General features: G+C 43.3%; 1 protein-coding gene across 2 annotated transcripts in view; it reads left to right on the top strand.

The window, feature by feature from the left end:
• Positions 1-18,376, top strand: part of MINDY3 (MINDY lysine 48 deubiquitinase 3) — a 190,116-nt gene extending 171,740 nt beyond the window's left edge. For both annotated transcript variants that reach the window (XM_069211595.1, XM_069211594.1), the window contains exons 15-16: positions 16,560-16,631; positions 18,093-18,376. In XM_069211595.1, the coding sequence (XP_069067696.1) occupies positions 16,560-16,631; positions 18,093-18,239 (219 nt within the window). In that variant the 3' untranslated portion in view covers positions 18,240-18,376. The remainder of the gene's footprint in view (positions 1-16,559; positions 16,632-18,092) is intronic.
• The last annotated feature ends 553 nt before the right edge of the window (positions 18,377-18,929 follow it).

The following is an 18,929-nucleotide window of genomic DNA, read 5'->3' as shown; positions in this document are numbered from 1 at the left end:
GCTCCAAAAAGACTGCAACTTTATCCAAAGGAGCAGCTTTAAAGAACCCTGCAATCTCCCCGCAAGAAGCGTGAGACTTGCAACACTGCACCCGGCGACCCCGACTCGGCTGGTGGAGAACCAACACCTCAGGGAGGACCCCCGGACTACTCTACGACTGTAAGTACCAAAACCTGTCCCCCCTGAGCCCCCACAGCGCCGCCTGCAGAGGGAATCCCGAGGCTTCCCCTGACCGCGACTCTCTGAAACCTAAGTCCCGACGCCTGGAAAAGACCCTGCACCCGCAGCCCCCAGGACCTGAAGGACCGGACTTTCACTGCAGAAGTGACCCCCAGGAATCCCTCTCCCTTGCCCAAGTGGAGGTTTCCCCGAGGAAGCCCCCCCTTGCCTGCCTGCAGCGCTGAAGAGATCCCTTGATCTCTCATTGACTTCCATTGCGAACCCGACGCTTGTTCTAACACTGCACCCGGCCGCCCCCGCGCCGCTGAGGGTGAAATTTCTGTGTGGGCTTGTGTCCCCCCCCCGGTGCCCTACAAAACCCCCCTGGTCTGCCCTCCGAAGACGCGGGTACTTACCTGCTGGCAGACTGGAACCGGGGCACCCCCTTCTCTCCATTATAGCCTATGTGTTTTGGGCACCTCTTTGACCTTTGCACCTGACCGGCCCTGAGCTGCTGGTGTGATAACTTTGGGGTTGCTCTGAACCCCAACGGTGGGCTACCTTGGACCAAGAACTGAACCCTGTAAGTGTCTTACTTACCTGGTAAAACTAACAAAAACTTACCTCCCCCAGGAACTGTGAAAATTGCACTGTGTCCACTTTTTAAATAGCTATTTGTGAATAACTTGAAAAGTATACATGCAATTGAAATGATTCAAAGTTCCTAATGTACTTACCCGCAATACCTTTCAAACAAGATATTACATGTTAAATTTGAACCTGTGGTTCTTAAAATAAACTAAGAAAATATATTTTTCTATAACAAAACCTATTGGCTGGATTTGTCTCTGAGTGTGTGTACCTCATTTATTGTCTATGTGTATGTACAACAAATGCTTAACACTACTCCTTGGATAAGCCTACTGCTCGACCACACTACCACAAAATAGAGCATTAGTATTATCTCTTTTTACCACTATTTTACCTCTAAGGGGAACCCTTGGACTCTGTGCATGCTATTCCTTACTTTGAAATAGCACATACAGAGCCAACTTCCTACACCTATCACCAGAAAGGAACCGGAGTTTACTCCCTGTATTTCCTTATCCCGAAAAAAGGCAAAACGTTAAGGCCTATCTTAGATCTCAGAACACTAAGGGGGTCATTACAACCCTGGCGGACGGTGTTAAAGTGGCGGTAAGACCGCCAACAGGTTGGCGGTCTTTTTTTTTAGTATTATGACCATGGCGGTTACCGCCATGGTCATCCGCCGCTTCTCCGTTCCACCCGCCAGGGCGTAGACGACCGCTGGGCTGGAGACCTGGGTCTCCAGCCCGGCGGCCGTGACAATACCGCCGCCGGTATTTTGACCCGGCTGACACCACACCGCCAACAGAACACCGCCGCGCAGAATCGCAGGACGTGATTAGCTGGGCGGTGTTCTGTTGGCGTGGCGGTGGAGGTGGAGCAACCTCCACTTCCCCGCCGCCCGCAAGTATGGCTGTTGGCGGCTCTCCATCGGAAAAGCGACGGAGGGCAGCCAACGGTCATAATACGCCAGGCGGCAACGGTTGTAATGACCACCTAAATCTCTTCATCAGATCATTTCCACATGGTAATACTTCAGGACATAGTCCCCTTACTAAAACAAGGAGAATACATGTGAACACTGGATCTCAAAGATGCGTATATTTTCACATACTCATCCATCCATCTCACAGGAAATACCTCAGGTTTGTAATACAAGGCAAACATTACCAATTCAAGGTGCTACCGTTCGGAATAATGACAGCCCCCAGGGTATTTACAAAATGCCTAGCCGTTGTAGCAGCTCATATAAGGAGACATCACATGCATGTATTCCCATATCTAGACGATTGGCTAATAAAAGCCAACACTCAGCAACAATGTCACGTTCACACGCAATACGTAATAGATACTCTACACAAACTAGGTTTTTCTATAAATTACCAAAAATCACATTTACAACCATCCCAAATACAGCAGTACTTAGGAGCAACACCCAACACACAGAGCAATTGCCACTCCAAGTCCACAAAGAGTTCAGTTGTTTCGAAATATAAGATCAAGCATGCAACCAAACCAATAATACACGGTAAAGTTTGTGATGAAACTACTAGGCATGATGTCCTCCTGCATAGCTATTGTCCCAAACGCAAGGCTACAAATGTGGCCCTTACAACAGTGCCTAGCAAAACAATGGACGCAGGCACAGGGTCAACTCCAAGATCTAGTGTTGATAGACTGCCAAACACACTCTCCGCTTCAATGGTGGAACCCTGTAAATTTAAACAAGGGGCGGCCTTTTCAAGACCCAGTGCCTCATGCCATTATCACAACAGATGCCTCCATGATTGGTTGAGGAGCACACCTCAACAATCACAGCATACAAAATCAACAAAAACTACTTCACATAAATCACTTAGAACTGCTAGCAGTATTTCTAGCATTAAAAGCTTTTCAGCCCCTTCTAGCCCACAAACACATTTTTGTCAAGACAGACAATATGACAACAATGTATTATCTAAACAAACGGGGGGACACACTCGTCACAGCTGTGTCTCTTCGCACAAAAAATTTGGCATTGGGCAATTCACAACAACATTCGCCTGATAATACAATATATTCCAGGCATTCAAAATCAGTTAGCCGACAATCTCAGTCAAGATCAACAGCAAATTCACGAATGGGAAATACATCCCCAGATTCTACAAAATCACTTCTACCGCTGGGGGACACCAAACATATATCTGCTTGCAACAAAAGAAAACGCAAAATGCCAAAACTTCGCATCCAAGTACCCACACCCTCAGTCCAAGGGCAATGCTCTATGGATCAGCTGGTCAGGGATATTTGCTTACGCTTTCCCCCTCTCCCGCTCATTCCTTATCTGGTCAACAAACTGAGTCAAAACAAACTCAAACTAATACTTATAGCACCAACGTGGGCTCGCCAACCGTGGTACACCACACTGTTGGACCCATCTGTGGCACCCCACATCAAACTACCAAAGAGACCAGATCTGTTAACACAACAGATCAGACACCTGAATCCAGCATCGCTCAACCTAGCAATCTGGCTCCTGAAGTCTTAGAATTTGGATATCTAAACCTTTCCAAAGAGTGTATGGAGGTCATTAAACAAGCAAGAAAACCCACAATAAGACATTGTTACGCTAACAAATGGAAAAGATTTGTTTGCTACTGCCAGGCTAATCAGATTATGACAGTAGACGCCTCCACACAAAACATTGTAAGTTATTTACTACACTTAAAGTCCAATCTAGCCTGCTCTTCCATTAAAATCCATCTCACTTCAATATCTGCTTATCTGCAGATTAAACATACAAAATCGCTTTTTAGAATCCCAGTTATTAATGCCTTTATGGAAGGACTAAAAAGAATCATACCCCCAAGGACACCACCAGTACCTTCCTGGAATCTTAATATTGTATTAACACGACTCATGGACCCCCCATTTGAACCCATGCATTCTTGTCAAATCCAATTTTTGACTTGGAAAGTAGCCTTTCTAATAGCCATCACTTCACTTCGAAGAGTTAGCAAATACAGGCGTTTACTATTCAAGAACCCTTTATACAAATACATAAACATAAGGTGGTTCTCCGTACAAATCCACAACTCTTACCAAAAGTCATATCACTGTTTCATCTAAACCAAACGGTGGAACTCCCAGTTTTCTTTCCACAGCCAGACTCCGTAGCAGAAAGGGCATTGCATACGTTAGACATAAAAAGAGCGCTAATGTATTACATTGACAGAACAAAACAATTTCGTAAAACAAAACAATTGTTCGTAGCTTTCCAAAAACCGCATGCAGGTAACCCTATATCCAAACAGGGCATTTCCAGATGGATGGTCAGATGCATTCAGACCTGTTACCTAAAAGCTAAGAGATTTACCCATTACTCCAAGGGCACACTCCACTAGAAAGAAAGGCGCCACAATGGCGTTTCTTGGTAATATACCAATGACAGAGATTTGTAAGGCAGCCACCTGGTCTACGGCTCATACATTTACTAAGCATTACTGTGTAGATGTGTTAGCAACACAACAAGCCACAGTGGGACTGGCTGTACTAAGAACATTATTTCAGACAACCTCAACTCCTACAGGCTAACCAACGCTTTTGGGGAGCTTACTGCTTTGTAGTCTATGCACAGCATGTGTATCTGCAGCTACACATGCCACCAAATGGATAATGTCACTTACCCAGTGTACATCTGTTCTTGGCATGTTCCACTGCAGATTCACATGTGCCAGCCCTCCTCCCCGGGAGCCTGTAGCCGTTTAAGTTATAATTAAAATTGTACATATGTATATAAACATTCCTTTATTTAAACATAGTACATACATCTCTATCCCATTGCATGGACATCCTTCTATTCTCACTCTCACTCCTACCTTACCCTCTGCGGGAAAACAATCTAAGATGGGGTCGATGCCCATGCACAATGGAGCCGAAAAGGAGGAGTCACACAGTCCCGTGACTCAAAGACTTCTTCGAAGAAAAACAACTTGTAACACTCCGAGCCCAACACTAGATGGCAGGAACTGTGCATAGCATTGGAATCTGCAGCAGAACTTGCCACGAACAGTTGTACACTGGGTAAGTGACATTTTCCATAGAGATAGAGATAGAGAGAGAGAGAGAGAGAGAGAGAGAGAGAGAGAGAGAGAGAGAGAGAGAGATGTGTGTGTGTGTGTGTGTGTGTGTATATATATATATATATATATATATATATATATATATATATATACACACACACACACACAGGGAGTGCAGAATTATTAGGCAAATGAGTATTTTGACCACATCATCCTCTTTATGCATGTTGTCTTACTCCAAGCTGTATAGGCTCGAAAGCCTACTACCAATTAAGCATATTAGGTGATGTGCATCTCTGTAATGAGAAGGGGTGTGGTCTAATGACATCAACACCCTATATCAGGTGTGCATAATTATTAGGCAACTTCCTTTCCTTTGGCAAAATGGGTCAAAAGAAGGACTTGACAGGCTCAGAAAAGTCAAAAATAGTGAGATATCTTGCAGAGGGATGCAGCACTCTTAAAATTGCAAAGCTTCTGAAGCGTGATCATCGAACAATCAAGCGTTTCATTCAAAATAGTCAACAGGGTCGCAAGAAGCGTGTGGAAAAACCAAGGCGCAAAATAACTGCCCATGAACTGAGAAAAGTCAAGCGTGCAGCTGCCACGATGCCACTTGCCACCAGTTTGGCCATATTTCAGAGCTGCAACATCACTGGAGTGCCCAAAAGCACAAGGTGTGCAATACTCAGAGACATGGCCAAGGTAAGAAAGGCTGAAAGACGACCACCACTGAACAAGACACACAAGCTGAAACGTCAAGACTGGGCCAAGAAATATCTCAAGACTGATTTTTCTAAGGTTTTATGGACTGATGAAATGAGAGTGAGTCTTGATGGGCCAGATGGATGGGCCCGTGGCTGGATTGGTAAAGGGCAGAGAGCTCCAGTCCGACTCAGACGCCAGCTAGGTGGAGGTGGAGTACTGGTTTGGGCTGGTATCATCAAAGATGAGCTTGTGGGGCCTTTTCGGGTTGAGGATGGAGTCAAGCTCAACTCCCAGTCCTACTGCCAGTTCCTGGAAGACACCTTCTTCAAGCAGTGGTACAGGAAGAAGTCTGCATCCTTTAAGAAAAACCTGATTTTCATGCAGGACAATGCTCCATCACACGCGTCCAAGTACTCCACAGCGTGGCTGGCAAGAAAGGGTATAAAAGAAGGAAATCTAATGACATGGCCTCCTTGTTCACCTGATCTGAACCCCATTGAGAACCTGTGGTCCATCATCAAATGTGAGATTTACAAGGAGGGAAAACAGTACACCTCTCTGAACAGTGTCTGGGAGTCTGTGGTTGCTGCTGCACGCAATGTTGATGGTGAACAGATCAAAACACTGACAGAATCCATGGATGGCAGGCTTTTGAGTGTCCTTGCAAAGAAAGGTGGCTATATTGGTCACTGATTTTTTTTTTTGTTTTGTTTTTGAATGTCAGAAATGTATATTTGTGAATGTTGAGATGTTATATTGGTTTCACTGGTAATAATAAATAATTGAAATGGGTATATATATTTTTTTGTTGAGTTGCCTAATAATTATGCACAGTAATAGTCACCTGCACACACAGATATCCCCCTAACATAGCTAAAACTAAAAACAAACTAAAAACTACTTCCAAAAATATTCAGCTTTGATATTAATTAGTTTTTTGGGTTCATTGAGAACATGGTTGTTGTTCAATAATAAAATTAATCCTCAAAAATACAACTTGCCTAATAATTCTGCACTCCCTGTGTGTGTGTGTGTGTGTGTGTATATATATATATATATATATATATATATATATATATATATATATATAGTTTACTACATAGGCGTTTGCTTATTGTACTCCTATTTCATTATATATAATAGGAATATCTTGAAGAATTTTATCATCTCTAGTTACTTGTCTTGAGAAAAGTCTATTTCTGTGCCAAATGGTTGCTATTGTTTGTCGTCAACTTCGTTTTAAAGTGGCCAATTTCATGTTTGTTTGTTTTTTCTCTAAAGTAAGGAATCTGGTTAGATCTGGTTTCTACCATCCATTTAACTTCCTGTTAACTTACTCAGTGGTACTCTATTTGGACTAAATGGTACATTTAAACATTCGGGAAATGGTCATTCTTAGTTGTATGCCCATTTTAAAATATAAACTAAAATGTGCAGAATTTTGAGAAACTGGATTTTCTTCAAAGTTTCTAATGACTGTTTCTGTTGAGCTACTTCGTGTTTCTGAATTTCAGTGAAAATGTTAAAATATCTGATACATCTCTTACAAGGAACTTTGCAGGTTGTACTTTCCCTGTTTTATTCTGGAATGTACCTTGAATTGAAGGTCTCCAAACACTGCTGCCTTTACACTTGAGGATAATGTGAGAAATGAGGCTTAAATCCTCAGACTCAAATTTAAGCAGCCAAGGATGCCTTTGATAATTCTTTTCCACCTTGTGTTGCTCACGTGTTTACAGTAAACTACTTCACACTAGGCATGATGTCCGCTTCCTCCCTGTGAACACTGATGGATCACTCAGAATATTAATTGATTTAATGGTTTTCCATAGCGCTGCTGCACCAGTTAGGAATTAGCGCGCTTTACAGAAAATGGAACAGAGGAAATTGAGATAAAAAATTTAGACAGTCAATCTAGGGGGTAGAGGAAAAGATGTTTTTAACAACTGCTTATAAAAGCCTGGGCCAGGTTGGATAAGTGATGTGTTCCAGTTCTCTGTGGCAGTGCCCTATTTATGGCCAATTTGCCTTGATCCTTCAAGGTACAGGGAATCCTTACCTAGGGGCCCTTGTCAGCCATGATGTTTTTTGAGTTTTTGAGGAGTTGAGTTGTTCAGATGTTGGGTATTGTTAGATACATCGTATGTTAGTTTTAAACATGATCCATTCCGCAATGGGGAGCCACTTAATAATGTGTGTCTTTGAACGAGAAGGTTTTTATATAGCGTTTCCTATCATCTGAGGTTCATGTCTGGAGACTTCCTGATGCTCAAATATGGAGCTTGGCATATTTTTACCAAAGGCTACTTTGGTATTGCAGTAAATCACCACAATGCAGGTGTATCGATATTCAAATAAATTAAACTTATCAGTGTTGCCACTGGTCATGTGCCCCCTATTAAACATTTTATATTATTAGCACAGATTGTATGCGGTTATCGGTAACCTATGGTGACCACTCAATACTATGAAATTCTCTTTTCCGAAAATGGATATTCTTGGTGTGTATAGCTGCAGATAAGCATACTGTGCTTACTCCTGCCATCTAGTATTGGGCTCGGACATGTATAACTTAATTTTGTTTGAAGATGTCTTTTCAAATACCAAGGTACAGTGACTCCAACTGTCCATTGTTTTTTCTCCGCCATTGGGTTCAGACGTGTATGAGCTCCGGTTCACTGCTGCAGGGTTTTCTCACTGAGCTCTTGGAGCGTTCCTCACCTGTTGCATCAACAATCATGCATAGCTGTCGATCCCCACCGCCACATACTCCTTCAACTCCATCCTTCAGTAGACACCTTCTAAGATGCGGGGCTCAGCCCATCCAACCCCCATCACTTTGACCAAAAATGTCCATGTGACATCCTGTTTCTTTTCTACTAGCCACACAAAACATCCAAGGACAGACCTGCACAAAATTTGCAACCTCCGATGTCCCCTAATCATCGAGCGGACTCTTGTGCAGGATGCCTCACATTGAGATTAAAGAGACATTCTTGCCAGAAAGTACGGATTCAGATGCCAAAGCAGAGGGAAGGCCTGCAGCCAAAAGGTTGCCACAGTGACTACTACTCTCCCCCATACCACTCACCCCAGGGAGGCACCAGCCATGAGCTCCTGTGTCAGAGGCTACTGATCCACTACTGCCTCATGGCCATGGTTGGCACTGAACATCCAAGTCGGCCCAGGTGACTCCTTGTCAGTCTCTGTCAGAGATGAGAACCACTGAGCCAAAACCCAAGAAGTTGAGAAACTCTGATCCAAAGCCTTCAGAGCTGAGACCTACTGACCGGAAGCACTCCTCCGAGCCTTCAAGCCATTGCCCACCCTTGGCTCCCTCCAGACTGCTGTCTGTGGCTGCTTCACCACTGCACAGATGATCTTGATCAGCCAATCCTCCAATGGCCCCAAGAACACCTCCATGCCAGGAAACAAATTTATTTTGTTAGTTTTTTTACTTTTGAAGTGGCCTTCGACCCTCTTATAGACTCAATGTCAAAGAAGCCTCAGCATCACAACAGTTTTTGTTATAAACAACAAGGGAAACCCATGGATAACCAGGGATCAGGGCATCATGTATAATTGTTAAAGAAACAATGGCCCCTAATTAAGAGATGAAAAAATATATGTAGGCATACGGGAGAGCAATCATACCCATATGCACAGTCCAGTCCACACAAGATATATTATATTAGTGTAAAGAAATGGCTTCCTGTTGCAGTTACCCCCCACTTTTTGCCTGATACTGATGCTGACTTGCCTGAGAAGTGTGCTGGGACCCTGCTAACCAGGCCCCAGCACCAGTGTTCTTTCACCTAAAATGTACCATTGTCTCCACATTTGGAACAACCCTGGCACCCAGGTAAGTCCCTTGTAACTGGTACTCCTGGTACCAAGGGCCCTGATGCCAGGGAAGGTCTCTAAGGGCTGCAGCATGTCTTATGCCACCCTAGGGACCCCTCACTCAGCACAGACACACTGCTTGCCAGCTTGTGTGTGCTGGTGGGGAGAAAATGACTAAGTCGACATGGCACTCCCCTCAGGGTGCCATGCCAACCTCACACTGCCTGTGGCATAGGTAAGTCACCCCTCTAGCAGGCCTTACAGCCCTAAGGCAGGGTGCACTATACCACAGGTGAGGGCATAGGTGCATGAGCACTATGCCCCTACAGTGTCTAAACAAAACCTTAGACATTGTAAGTGCAGGGTAGCCATAAGAGTATATGGTCTGGGAGTCTGTCAAAAACGAACTCCACAGCTCCATAATGGCTACACTGAATACTGGGAAGTTTAGTATCAAACTTCTCAGAATAATAAACCCACACTGATGCCAGTGTTGGATTTATTAAAAAATGCACACAGAGGGCATCTTAGAGATACCCCCTGTATTTTACCCAATTGTTCAGTGCAGGACTGACTAGTCTGTGCCAGCCTGCTGCTGAGAGACGAGTTTCTGACCCCATGCGGTGATGGCCTTTGTGCTCTCTGAGGACAGAAACAAAAGCCTGCTCTGGGTGGAGGTGCTTCACACCTCCCTCCTGCAGGAACTGTAACACCTAGCAGTGAGCCTCAAAGGCTCAGGCTTCGTGTTACAATGCCCCAGGGCACTCCAGCTAGTGGAGATGCCCGCCCCCTGGACACAGCCCCCACTTTTGGCGGCAAGTCCAGGATAGATAATGAGAAAAACAAGGAGTCGTCACTGGCAAGTCAGGACAGCCCCTAAGGTGTCCTGAGCTGAGGTGACTCTGACTTTTAGAAATCCTCCATCTTGCAGATGGAAGATTCCCCCAATAGGATTAGGGATGTGCCCCCCTCCCCTCAGGGAGAAGGCACAAAGAGGGTGTAGCCACCCTCAGGGCTAGTAGCCGTTGGCTACTAACCCCCCGGACCTAAACACACCTCTAAATTGAGTATTTAGGGGCTCCCCAGAACCTAGGAACTCAGATTCCTGCAATCTAAGAAGAAGAGGACTGCTGAGCTGAAAAACCCTGCAGAGAAGACTGAGACACCAACTGCTTTGGCCCCAGCTCTACCGGCCTGTCTCCCCCCTTCGGAAGAAAACTGCTTCAGCGACGCTTTCCCCAGGACCAGCGACCTCTGAATCCTCAGAGGACTGCCCTGCTCTAGAAGGACCAAGAAACTCCTGAGAACAGCGGCCCTGTCCACCCAAGACTGCAACTTTGTTTCCAAAGGAGCAACTTTAAAACAACTGCGTTTCCCGCCAGAAGCGTGAGACTTGCAACTCTGCACCCGACTTGTGGAGAAACAACACTTCAGGGAGGACTCCCCAGCGACTCAGACTGTGAGTAACCAAAGTTGTCCCCCCCTGAGTCCCCACAGCGACGCCTGCAGGGGCAATCCCGAGGCTCCCCCTGACCGCGACTGCCTGACTCTCAGATCCCGACGCCTGGAAAAGACCCTGCACCCGCAGTCCCCAGGACCTGAAGGATCGGAACTCCAGTGCAGGAGTGACCCCCAGGAGGCCCTCTCCCTTGCCCAGGTGGTGGCTACCCCGAGGATCCCCCCCCCCCCTTGCCTGCCTGCATCGCTGAAGAGACCCCTTGGTCTCCCATTGATTCCAATTGAAAACCCGACGTGTGTTTGTACACTGCACCCGGCCGCCCTGTGCTGCTGAGGGTGTACTTTCTGTGCTAACTTGTGTCCCCCCGGTGCCCTACAAAACCCCCCTGGTCTGCCCTCCGAAGACGCGGGTACTTACCTGCTGGCAGACTGGAACCGGGGCACCCCCTTCTCCATTGAAGCCTATGTGTTTTGGGCACCACTTTGAACTCTGCACCTGACCGGCCCTGAGCTGCTGGTGTGGTAACTTTGGGGTTGCTCTGAACCCCCAACGGTGGGCTACCTTGGACCCAAACTTGAACCCCGTAGGTGGTTTACTTACCTGCAAGAACTAACAATTACTTACCTCCCCTAGGAACTGTGAAAATTGCACTGTCTAGTTTTAAAATAGCTATATGTGTTTTATTTGAAAAGTATATATGCTATTGTGATTATTCAAAGTTCCTAAAGTACTTACCTGCAATACCTTTCATTTGAAGTAGTACATGTAAAATTTGAACCTATGGTTCTTAAAATAAACGAAGAAAATATATTTTTCTATACAAAAACCTATTGGCCTGGAATTGTCTCTGAGTGTGTGTTCCTCGTTTATTGCTTGTGTATGTACAACAAATGCTTAACACTACTCCTTTGATAAGCCTACTGTTCGACCACACTACCACAAAATAGAGCATTAGTATTATCTCTTTCTGCCACTATCTTACCTCTAAGGGGAACCCATGGACTCTGTGCATACTATTCCTTACTTTGAAATAGTGCATACAGAGCCAACTTCCTACAATTAGCAATTAAATTACATAATGAAATAGAAGTGAGAAAACATGTTCAATCAGAACAGACTCGGGCAGATGTGTGACAAAAATAAATACATCTGATAAGTCACAATTCAACAAAGACACAACATAGCCCTTATTTATGTAAGAAGCAATACATATGCGGTCATGTCAAAGTTGATGATGTTTCCTTTTAGAAATGCTAGGATCAGCATCAGGACTGTAATAATAAGCCTGAGGGCACTGAACATGGAAGGGAAACTACATCAATACGGGCTGATTGAACAGTAAAAAGTTCAAAAAAATGCTGACATCATAATAGTAGGACACAACCACCAAACTTAATAGAAAGACAACAGTGAAAATAATACTGTCATGTCAACCCATGAGGAGAATCGGGCAATGCCAGTGTTAACAGGCTGTGTGTTCAAAGGGCCCTTTTTTTTTTTTTTTTTTTTTTTTTTTTAAGCATTATCTTTGGCAGTAAACATTACATTCCAACATTCAACAAAAAGGTTATGCTGGCATTTTAAGCAACAGATGATCTGGATTCTGAAATGAATAAAATTTTGACATTTTGTAGGAAAATTATACTGTGAATTTTCCCGATAGTGAAATTTTGCTATGCATTTCTTGTATCCATTCATCTGGAAACATGTCTTATCCTCCCTGGCTCCTACACAGTGGAACCCAAATGTCTGTTAGTCTACGTAGTGAATTTCCTTCCTGGTTTTAAGGAAAGCTTACAATTTACAGTTTTTTTTTTAACTATCTCTAGGGTTCTGATATTAAAACGTGAAGAAAACGTTTTGTGTGTGCACTTCTATACAGTGCAATACTACCATACGGTTGCTGGTTGAGGGGGGTGGTGAATCCCCAATCACGAACTAACCAGCAAACCCCACATTAACGTGTCCTTAACCCTGTGGTAGGTTGCCACAAATCAGTCAGACTTAATTTGGAGGTTAATGTGTGAGGTATTTATGCAGTTCATGCACGGCAATAAAGTGAAAACGCAACACAAGAAAAATCCCACACCAATTTAGAATTTTTTTTAATTAATTATATGATGCCAAAACAACAAATCTGATCAGAAGACCCTGAGTTAACAATTTGTAAGGATTTTTTTTTTAATAATGTCAGCAAATAGCATAAAGCCGCAACTAGGGGTATGTGGTCGCTCAGAACCGTCATAGTCCTACTTTTGGGCCGACTACAATGGAGTACAGGTTGGCTACAGTCCCCAGATTGCCTTCTCAAATCAGTGCCTTAGGTCCTGTTCACAGTGGAGGGGCCACATGGAGCAGAAAGATCATTGGGGAGGCTGTCAGTTTGTGATGTCTGGCCTGTTCCTTGCACTACACTGTCATTGCTGTAGCATGTCACCAACTGGCATTCCTGGAGCTTCGCGTTGGTGTTCCACCCCTCCCCCCCACTAGCAGTCGATGCTGTAGCTCAGAGGCGGCTGCCGGAGCTTCGCGTTGCAAGGTCTTAGTGCGAACGGGCCGGTTTACAGTGGCAAAGAGCCCAAAAATTTACATTTTATGGTCCAAGACCTAAGGAGCACCACTTGGCGGCCAGGAACTTGCTTCAGCTGAGTCCAAGGGCTAGTGCAGGATGCTAGCTAGCCTTTCATGTCCCTGAGATGCTCAGATCAGGAGGTGAGAAGACCAGCCCTTGCAGTCACTCGTGTCCTGGGTTCAAGGTTGAATTTGCATGTCCTGCTCTCTTCCTCCAGGCAAGGAGGGAGCAGAGCAGTAGGCGAGTAGTTCAGCAGGGGGGCATAGTAGCAGTCCTTTAAGCAGCATAGCAGTCCTTTGTGGCTGCATCCACAGAGCAAGAGATGTACTAAAGAGTTGGTGTGTGATGAAGTGGAGGGAATCTTCGAGAGGCTTGCCTTTGAAGTGCAGAGGTGCCCTTTCTTCCTGGCTCCAGACCAACTATTAGGGGTATGCAGCCTTTTCTGTGGAGGCAGGACACAGCCTGTTCAGTTGTCAGTAGGGCTATGCCCAGCATCTCTCTACCATCCTGCCAGTGATGGGCCATCCAGGCACACTTAAGCTTCCTATTGCGCGTGGATATCTAGAAGGAATACACAAAGCATAACTGTCAACTGCACTCAGTCATGTGACCCACATACAGGTTGCAAACTCTAAATGGCTAAGGCAGGAAACTGACAACTTTCCAAAGGTGTCTTTTTCAAAATTATAATTTAAAAATTTGACTTTGCCTTAAATTAGGATTTTTTATTATAATTCGAAAGACACCAAACATGAGCTGCATACCTGTTTCCAGTTAGAAATTACAGCTTATTAAATGTAACAAGGGATCCACAATTTTATCCTATGAGATGGATAGACCTCACAATTGTGAAAAACTAATTTGAGTGTTCCAGGGCATGTAAAACTCAAAAATACATGTTGATCCTTTCAGTTACAATCCTCTGTCTTCTGGGCTTCCTAAGGCCTACCTTAAGTTGACTTATGTGTAATAAAATGTGAGTTTAAGGCTTTATACGGGGGTTTCCTTGCAAAGTTGACATTGCAGTTTAAAACTGCATTTAGGCTGCAGTGGTAGTCATGGGACAAGTCTTTTAAAGTACTACATAGGTGGGTGGCAAAATAGGTGCTGCAGGCCCACTTGCATTTAATTTACAGGCCTAGGGTATATGGTACACCTCTATACAAGGGATTTATGAGTAAATTAAATATGCCAATTGGGTATAAGCCAATTTAACCAGGTTTTAGGTGCGTGAACACAAGCACTTTAACACAGGCTAGCAGTGGTAAAGTGCACAGTCCAAGAACCAACAAAAATGAATTTAGCAAAAAGTGGAGGGAGGGGAAAAAGTCAAGAAGTTAGAGGATGACCCTGCAGAGAGGGCTGGACCGAACACATACTGTCCCTACAGGTTGTGCGATTTTTCACTTTCTCAGAGCACCTTGCATCTCCAAGAGGCTAAGCTTTGGTGTAAAACGATAAAAACCAAGTGCAGGCTGTTATTAATAGGTGTTTTCAGCCAGCCTTCTTCATCCATTGTTCTATGATTGTGTAATTCTACCCACTAGAGCTTACAGCAAGGGGCAATGAGGGGTTCCGCTCACTTGAGCCAATGACTCACTTCACCTCGAGTGACTACATTCTGCTATTTACAGGGAGCACATCCCTTACACAGTCTTTCCGTTGAGTGCCAGGGCCTACTATGGCAACGTGTTTTGAGACTAAAAAAATATTGACTAGTGAAGGCCCCCTTCTCTAAACTTGTTGATAAGGTTCTAGTTTAAATAAATTGTGAGTGTCATTCGCAGTAATCATGATAATTTAGTGCAATTAATATTAAAGATGAAATCAATTGTGTTTTTTCTAGTTGGCTTTAATGCATGCTTTTAGTGAAGGTAAAAGGTGAGGCAATTTGAAAATTCATTGATGTTAAACCCTCTACTTTGTTGAATTAAACTGCTGTTAACTTTGACCATTATGAACTAATATAGTTATCAAAGTTAGGCAGATTTGTGTGTTTGATGGTCAGCTTGCACAATAAATTAGAAGTAGTAAATTAACCTTCACATTGTTGGAGCACTGTTTTCCATTTATATCGAGTAGTACCACTGTGATGTGGTTTTCGCCCCCCCCCCCCAACAAACAGACAGGAGGGATATGACATATTCCCACTCATGACTATGTATAGTGCCTTATTGATTAGGGTATTGGGCTTCACCACCCTTACAGCTTTTCTGATGTAAGCCACAATGGTCTAACAGTGTTTGTTGTGCGCATATTATCATAACAATAAAATGTCAGTTTTGCAAAAAAAAATTCTTCTCATAGGTTTGCCAAGTAAATTGCGTAGAACCCAACATTTATAAGTCTCAAGAACGTCTTGGGATGAGTGTTTGACCTACTGTTCTGCTCAGCAAAAGTTCACTAAGCAACTGAGTTCAGTAACAGGTTACCAAGAGCTGTAACCAGCACAGTGATGCTGTGCACCAACGCTTGGCGATGCCATGTCATACTGGTCCCCGGCGACCAGTCAATTTGGTTCAAAATGATATAGGCCTTTCTTTCCGTTGAGGAAGAAGGGGACCCGCTACACATCGGGAGGCATGGCGATCCTGATTACCATTTCCTGTCAAGTAGAATGCAGCCAGATCACATGGGCTGTTCTAAGATATGCAGAGAAAGTTCTACATAGCTCGTCAGATCTGACGAGTGTAAGTTAGGATTTTCACATACAAACCATATTGTTTGAGATTTTTATACTCTTTTTCTCGGATTTTCTTCGGTTTTACCGCTCTATATTGTGTTCATAATTATATTAATCAATACTTTTAGGTGTTCCTGGAACTCAGTAGAAATCTTCAGAATCCGTGCAAGTTGTCTAGCGAGTCTGTTGTACTCCAGATGACTTCCTGAAATGTGTGCACACCTGAAGGGGCTTGAGTTATCCTTTTGGTTCCTCTTCAGAGGGAGAGGTGGTTTTTGGTGGTGGTGGGTGGGGTGGGGGCGGCGGGTGAGCGGATGGAGGTATCTAATCGGGGGCACCCCTCACAGACAGAGTGGTACCAGTACCATGAGTTTGATTCTTTAAACCTAGTAGAGCATAAATATCGAACACTGTCCTTTAGTTAAAGTGACTAGTCTTAATGTGTTTGTAGCATGAGTGTTAATTTTCTTTTTTGCTTGTGTTTAGGAGTCCAAAGCTCCAGAGTCATTCACTGTGTACCATTACAATGGACTGAAGCAGTCCAATTTTAATGAAAAGGTAGGCTGTTTAAATCAAGATAGATTACATTAGTAATACATTAAATCATTTTAATGAAAGAAGCATTTTGTTTGTTACTGAACTTGCTGGTTTTGGAACCTAAAATGTCACCATAAAAAATACCTACATGCTTTGTAAATCCCAAGATGTCCTTAAGAGTTGCAAAGCTTGTAGGTAGACCCGAGGAACCCTTGCTCAATATGTGGTGCAGACCTGTCATTAGACAATTCTAGTATCCCACAATCCAGTAAACAAATCAGGTTGGTGGGTTTCTTGAGAAACAAAAATAATGGCGTTTAACCTAGTCTTTAACTTGAGCATAATGTGTTGTAGAGAAGTATATCTGTGTAAGCTACGGCAATTGTATATCAATAGGAACCCATGAAATCAAAATATTTACTTCACAAAATACCACATTGTTTAGTGAACTATGAACACAATGTACTGAAAATGAATGCAACCAACAGCAAATTTAGACAATACTATCGCCACTATTATTTTGACGCTGTAAATTGTTAATCACAATGAAATTGTCCAGCAAGCATCAGTGTATGTGCTGTTAAGTACATTTCGTTGGCGTTACTAGTTGTATGCAGATCTGGTATCTGCGCTGCTTCATCCAGAAATACATTTTGTTACTTTGTTGTGTTACCTGTGGCTTACTACGTTTCTGGCAGTATTGGAACCATATTTGATTAGAAAGCAAAGGCAACTCACCTTGGCAAGGGTAAATTTTAGATCAGCTTACGAACATCGGTCATAAAGAAGTGTGTGCAAGGGGATTACTTAATAATGCTGTCTGCTTATCATGGCGGTCGAAAAACTAGTTGAGTGAGAATAATTAAATGTGGATTGGAAGCACTCCATGAACCGTGGTGCTGTGACATCAGATTTTTACGTTAAAGCCGGGTTTATTGGTTTATTAGAGCCAACACAAAGTTGCACGTTACTCAGGTGCCATCAGTAGGAACCACGGTATAGAAGACAGCTTGTGGGATAGACTAACATGTAAACCTGGATTGCTTTCATAGTCAGGCCATTTATTTAGACACGTTGACTCTACCTCGAGGTAGTGAAGTGCCCATACCCCGTTTAAAGCATAGCTTATTCACCATCTTCAAGATTTTTTTTTTTTCTTTGTTTCATACACATGATCTTTGCACACTTGTACACAGCATGTGCATATCCGAGGTTCTGGTTGTGACATATTTTGATTTGTGGCTGCCCTCGGTTGATTTCCTCACTCCTCTTTACAATTTTCACGCACACTTTTTGAACAGGTTTACTCCATTTGAAACATTATAACTAAGGGACATAGGGTTTTAATCTACCATTGGTAGAGGAATGATCCCTTTCCTTGCACTGTTTTGGTATTTCATCACACTGTTGGATGCTTCTCTTTAATATGATGAGTCAAATTTGCTTTGCAAACGATAAAAGGTGATCTCTTTACTCTCATAGGTCATGTATGTTGAAGGTACAGCAGTCATTAGCTTTGAAGATCCCATGCTGCAGACTGATGACACGCCAGTCAAACAATGCTTGCGAACCAAATGGCCATTTATAGAGCTACTGTGGACTACAGATCGACCACCTTCGTTAAACTAATTCAGCAACATTCTTTAAAAGTATGCATCTGTTTGCAGATAGTGGTTGAATGAGATGTAACAAATCCATGATTCACTGGAAAGTAGCACATTATTTGCTTGAATAAATTACTGGAAATGTCAAGTTGTAAATATTAATATGCATCGTCTTTTTTACTTATTGCTATTTAATTTAATTTTCCATTTATATTTAATGAAATTAAACAACGTGACTCCATCACATTGCCTTTTGGAGGTCGTATGTGAATCTAAAATGATTGAAATCCTATGAACATGCGTAAACTAGTAAACATAGCCAGTTCAGCAAAACTAAACCAAAAATAATACTCTTCCGAAAACATAATTCTGTCATTAATATATTTTCTTGAGTCTAACAAATTAAGAGCTCTTACAGTAAAATGACTAAGTGCTTATGCCAACCCCCAGAACAGTGTGTATCGAAACCTGCGTCTTTGAAACTGAGCAATTTCGTTACATGGAGTCATGCCTCTGAACCCATTGATCATTGACATTTTTGCTGTTTTCTTTCTCTGTCTTCTTTCTAACACTTGGTAGCTTATGCTACTGCTGTCTGGCCTTGGACACTGACCATTTCCAGCAGTTGACCCACGTAATATCTACTTTTCTTGATTGGGGAGCAGTTGTCCACTGTTTGCTGTTGTAGAAATAAGTTTCCTCATGAACTGCCTGA

The sequence above is a fragment of the Pleurodeles waltl genome, chromosome 10 (assembly GCF_031143425.1).
Source record: "Pleurodeles waltl isolate 20211129_DDA chromosome 10, aPleWal1.hap1.20221129, whole genome shotgun sequence".
In the NCBI taxonomy this organism is placed as follows: domain Eukaryota; kingdom Metazoa; phylum Chordata; class Amphibia; order Caudata; family Salamandridae; genus Pleurodeles; species Pleurodeles waltl.
The sequence above is the reverse complement of the archived record's forward strand: the minus strand, read 5'-3'. Positions and strand labels throughout refer to the sequence as shown.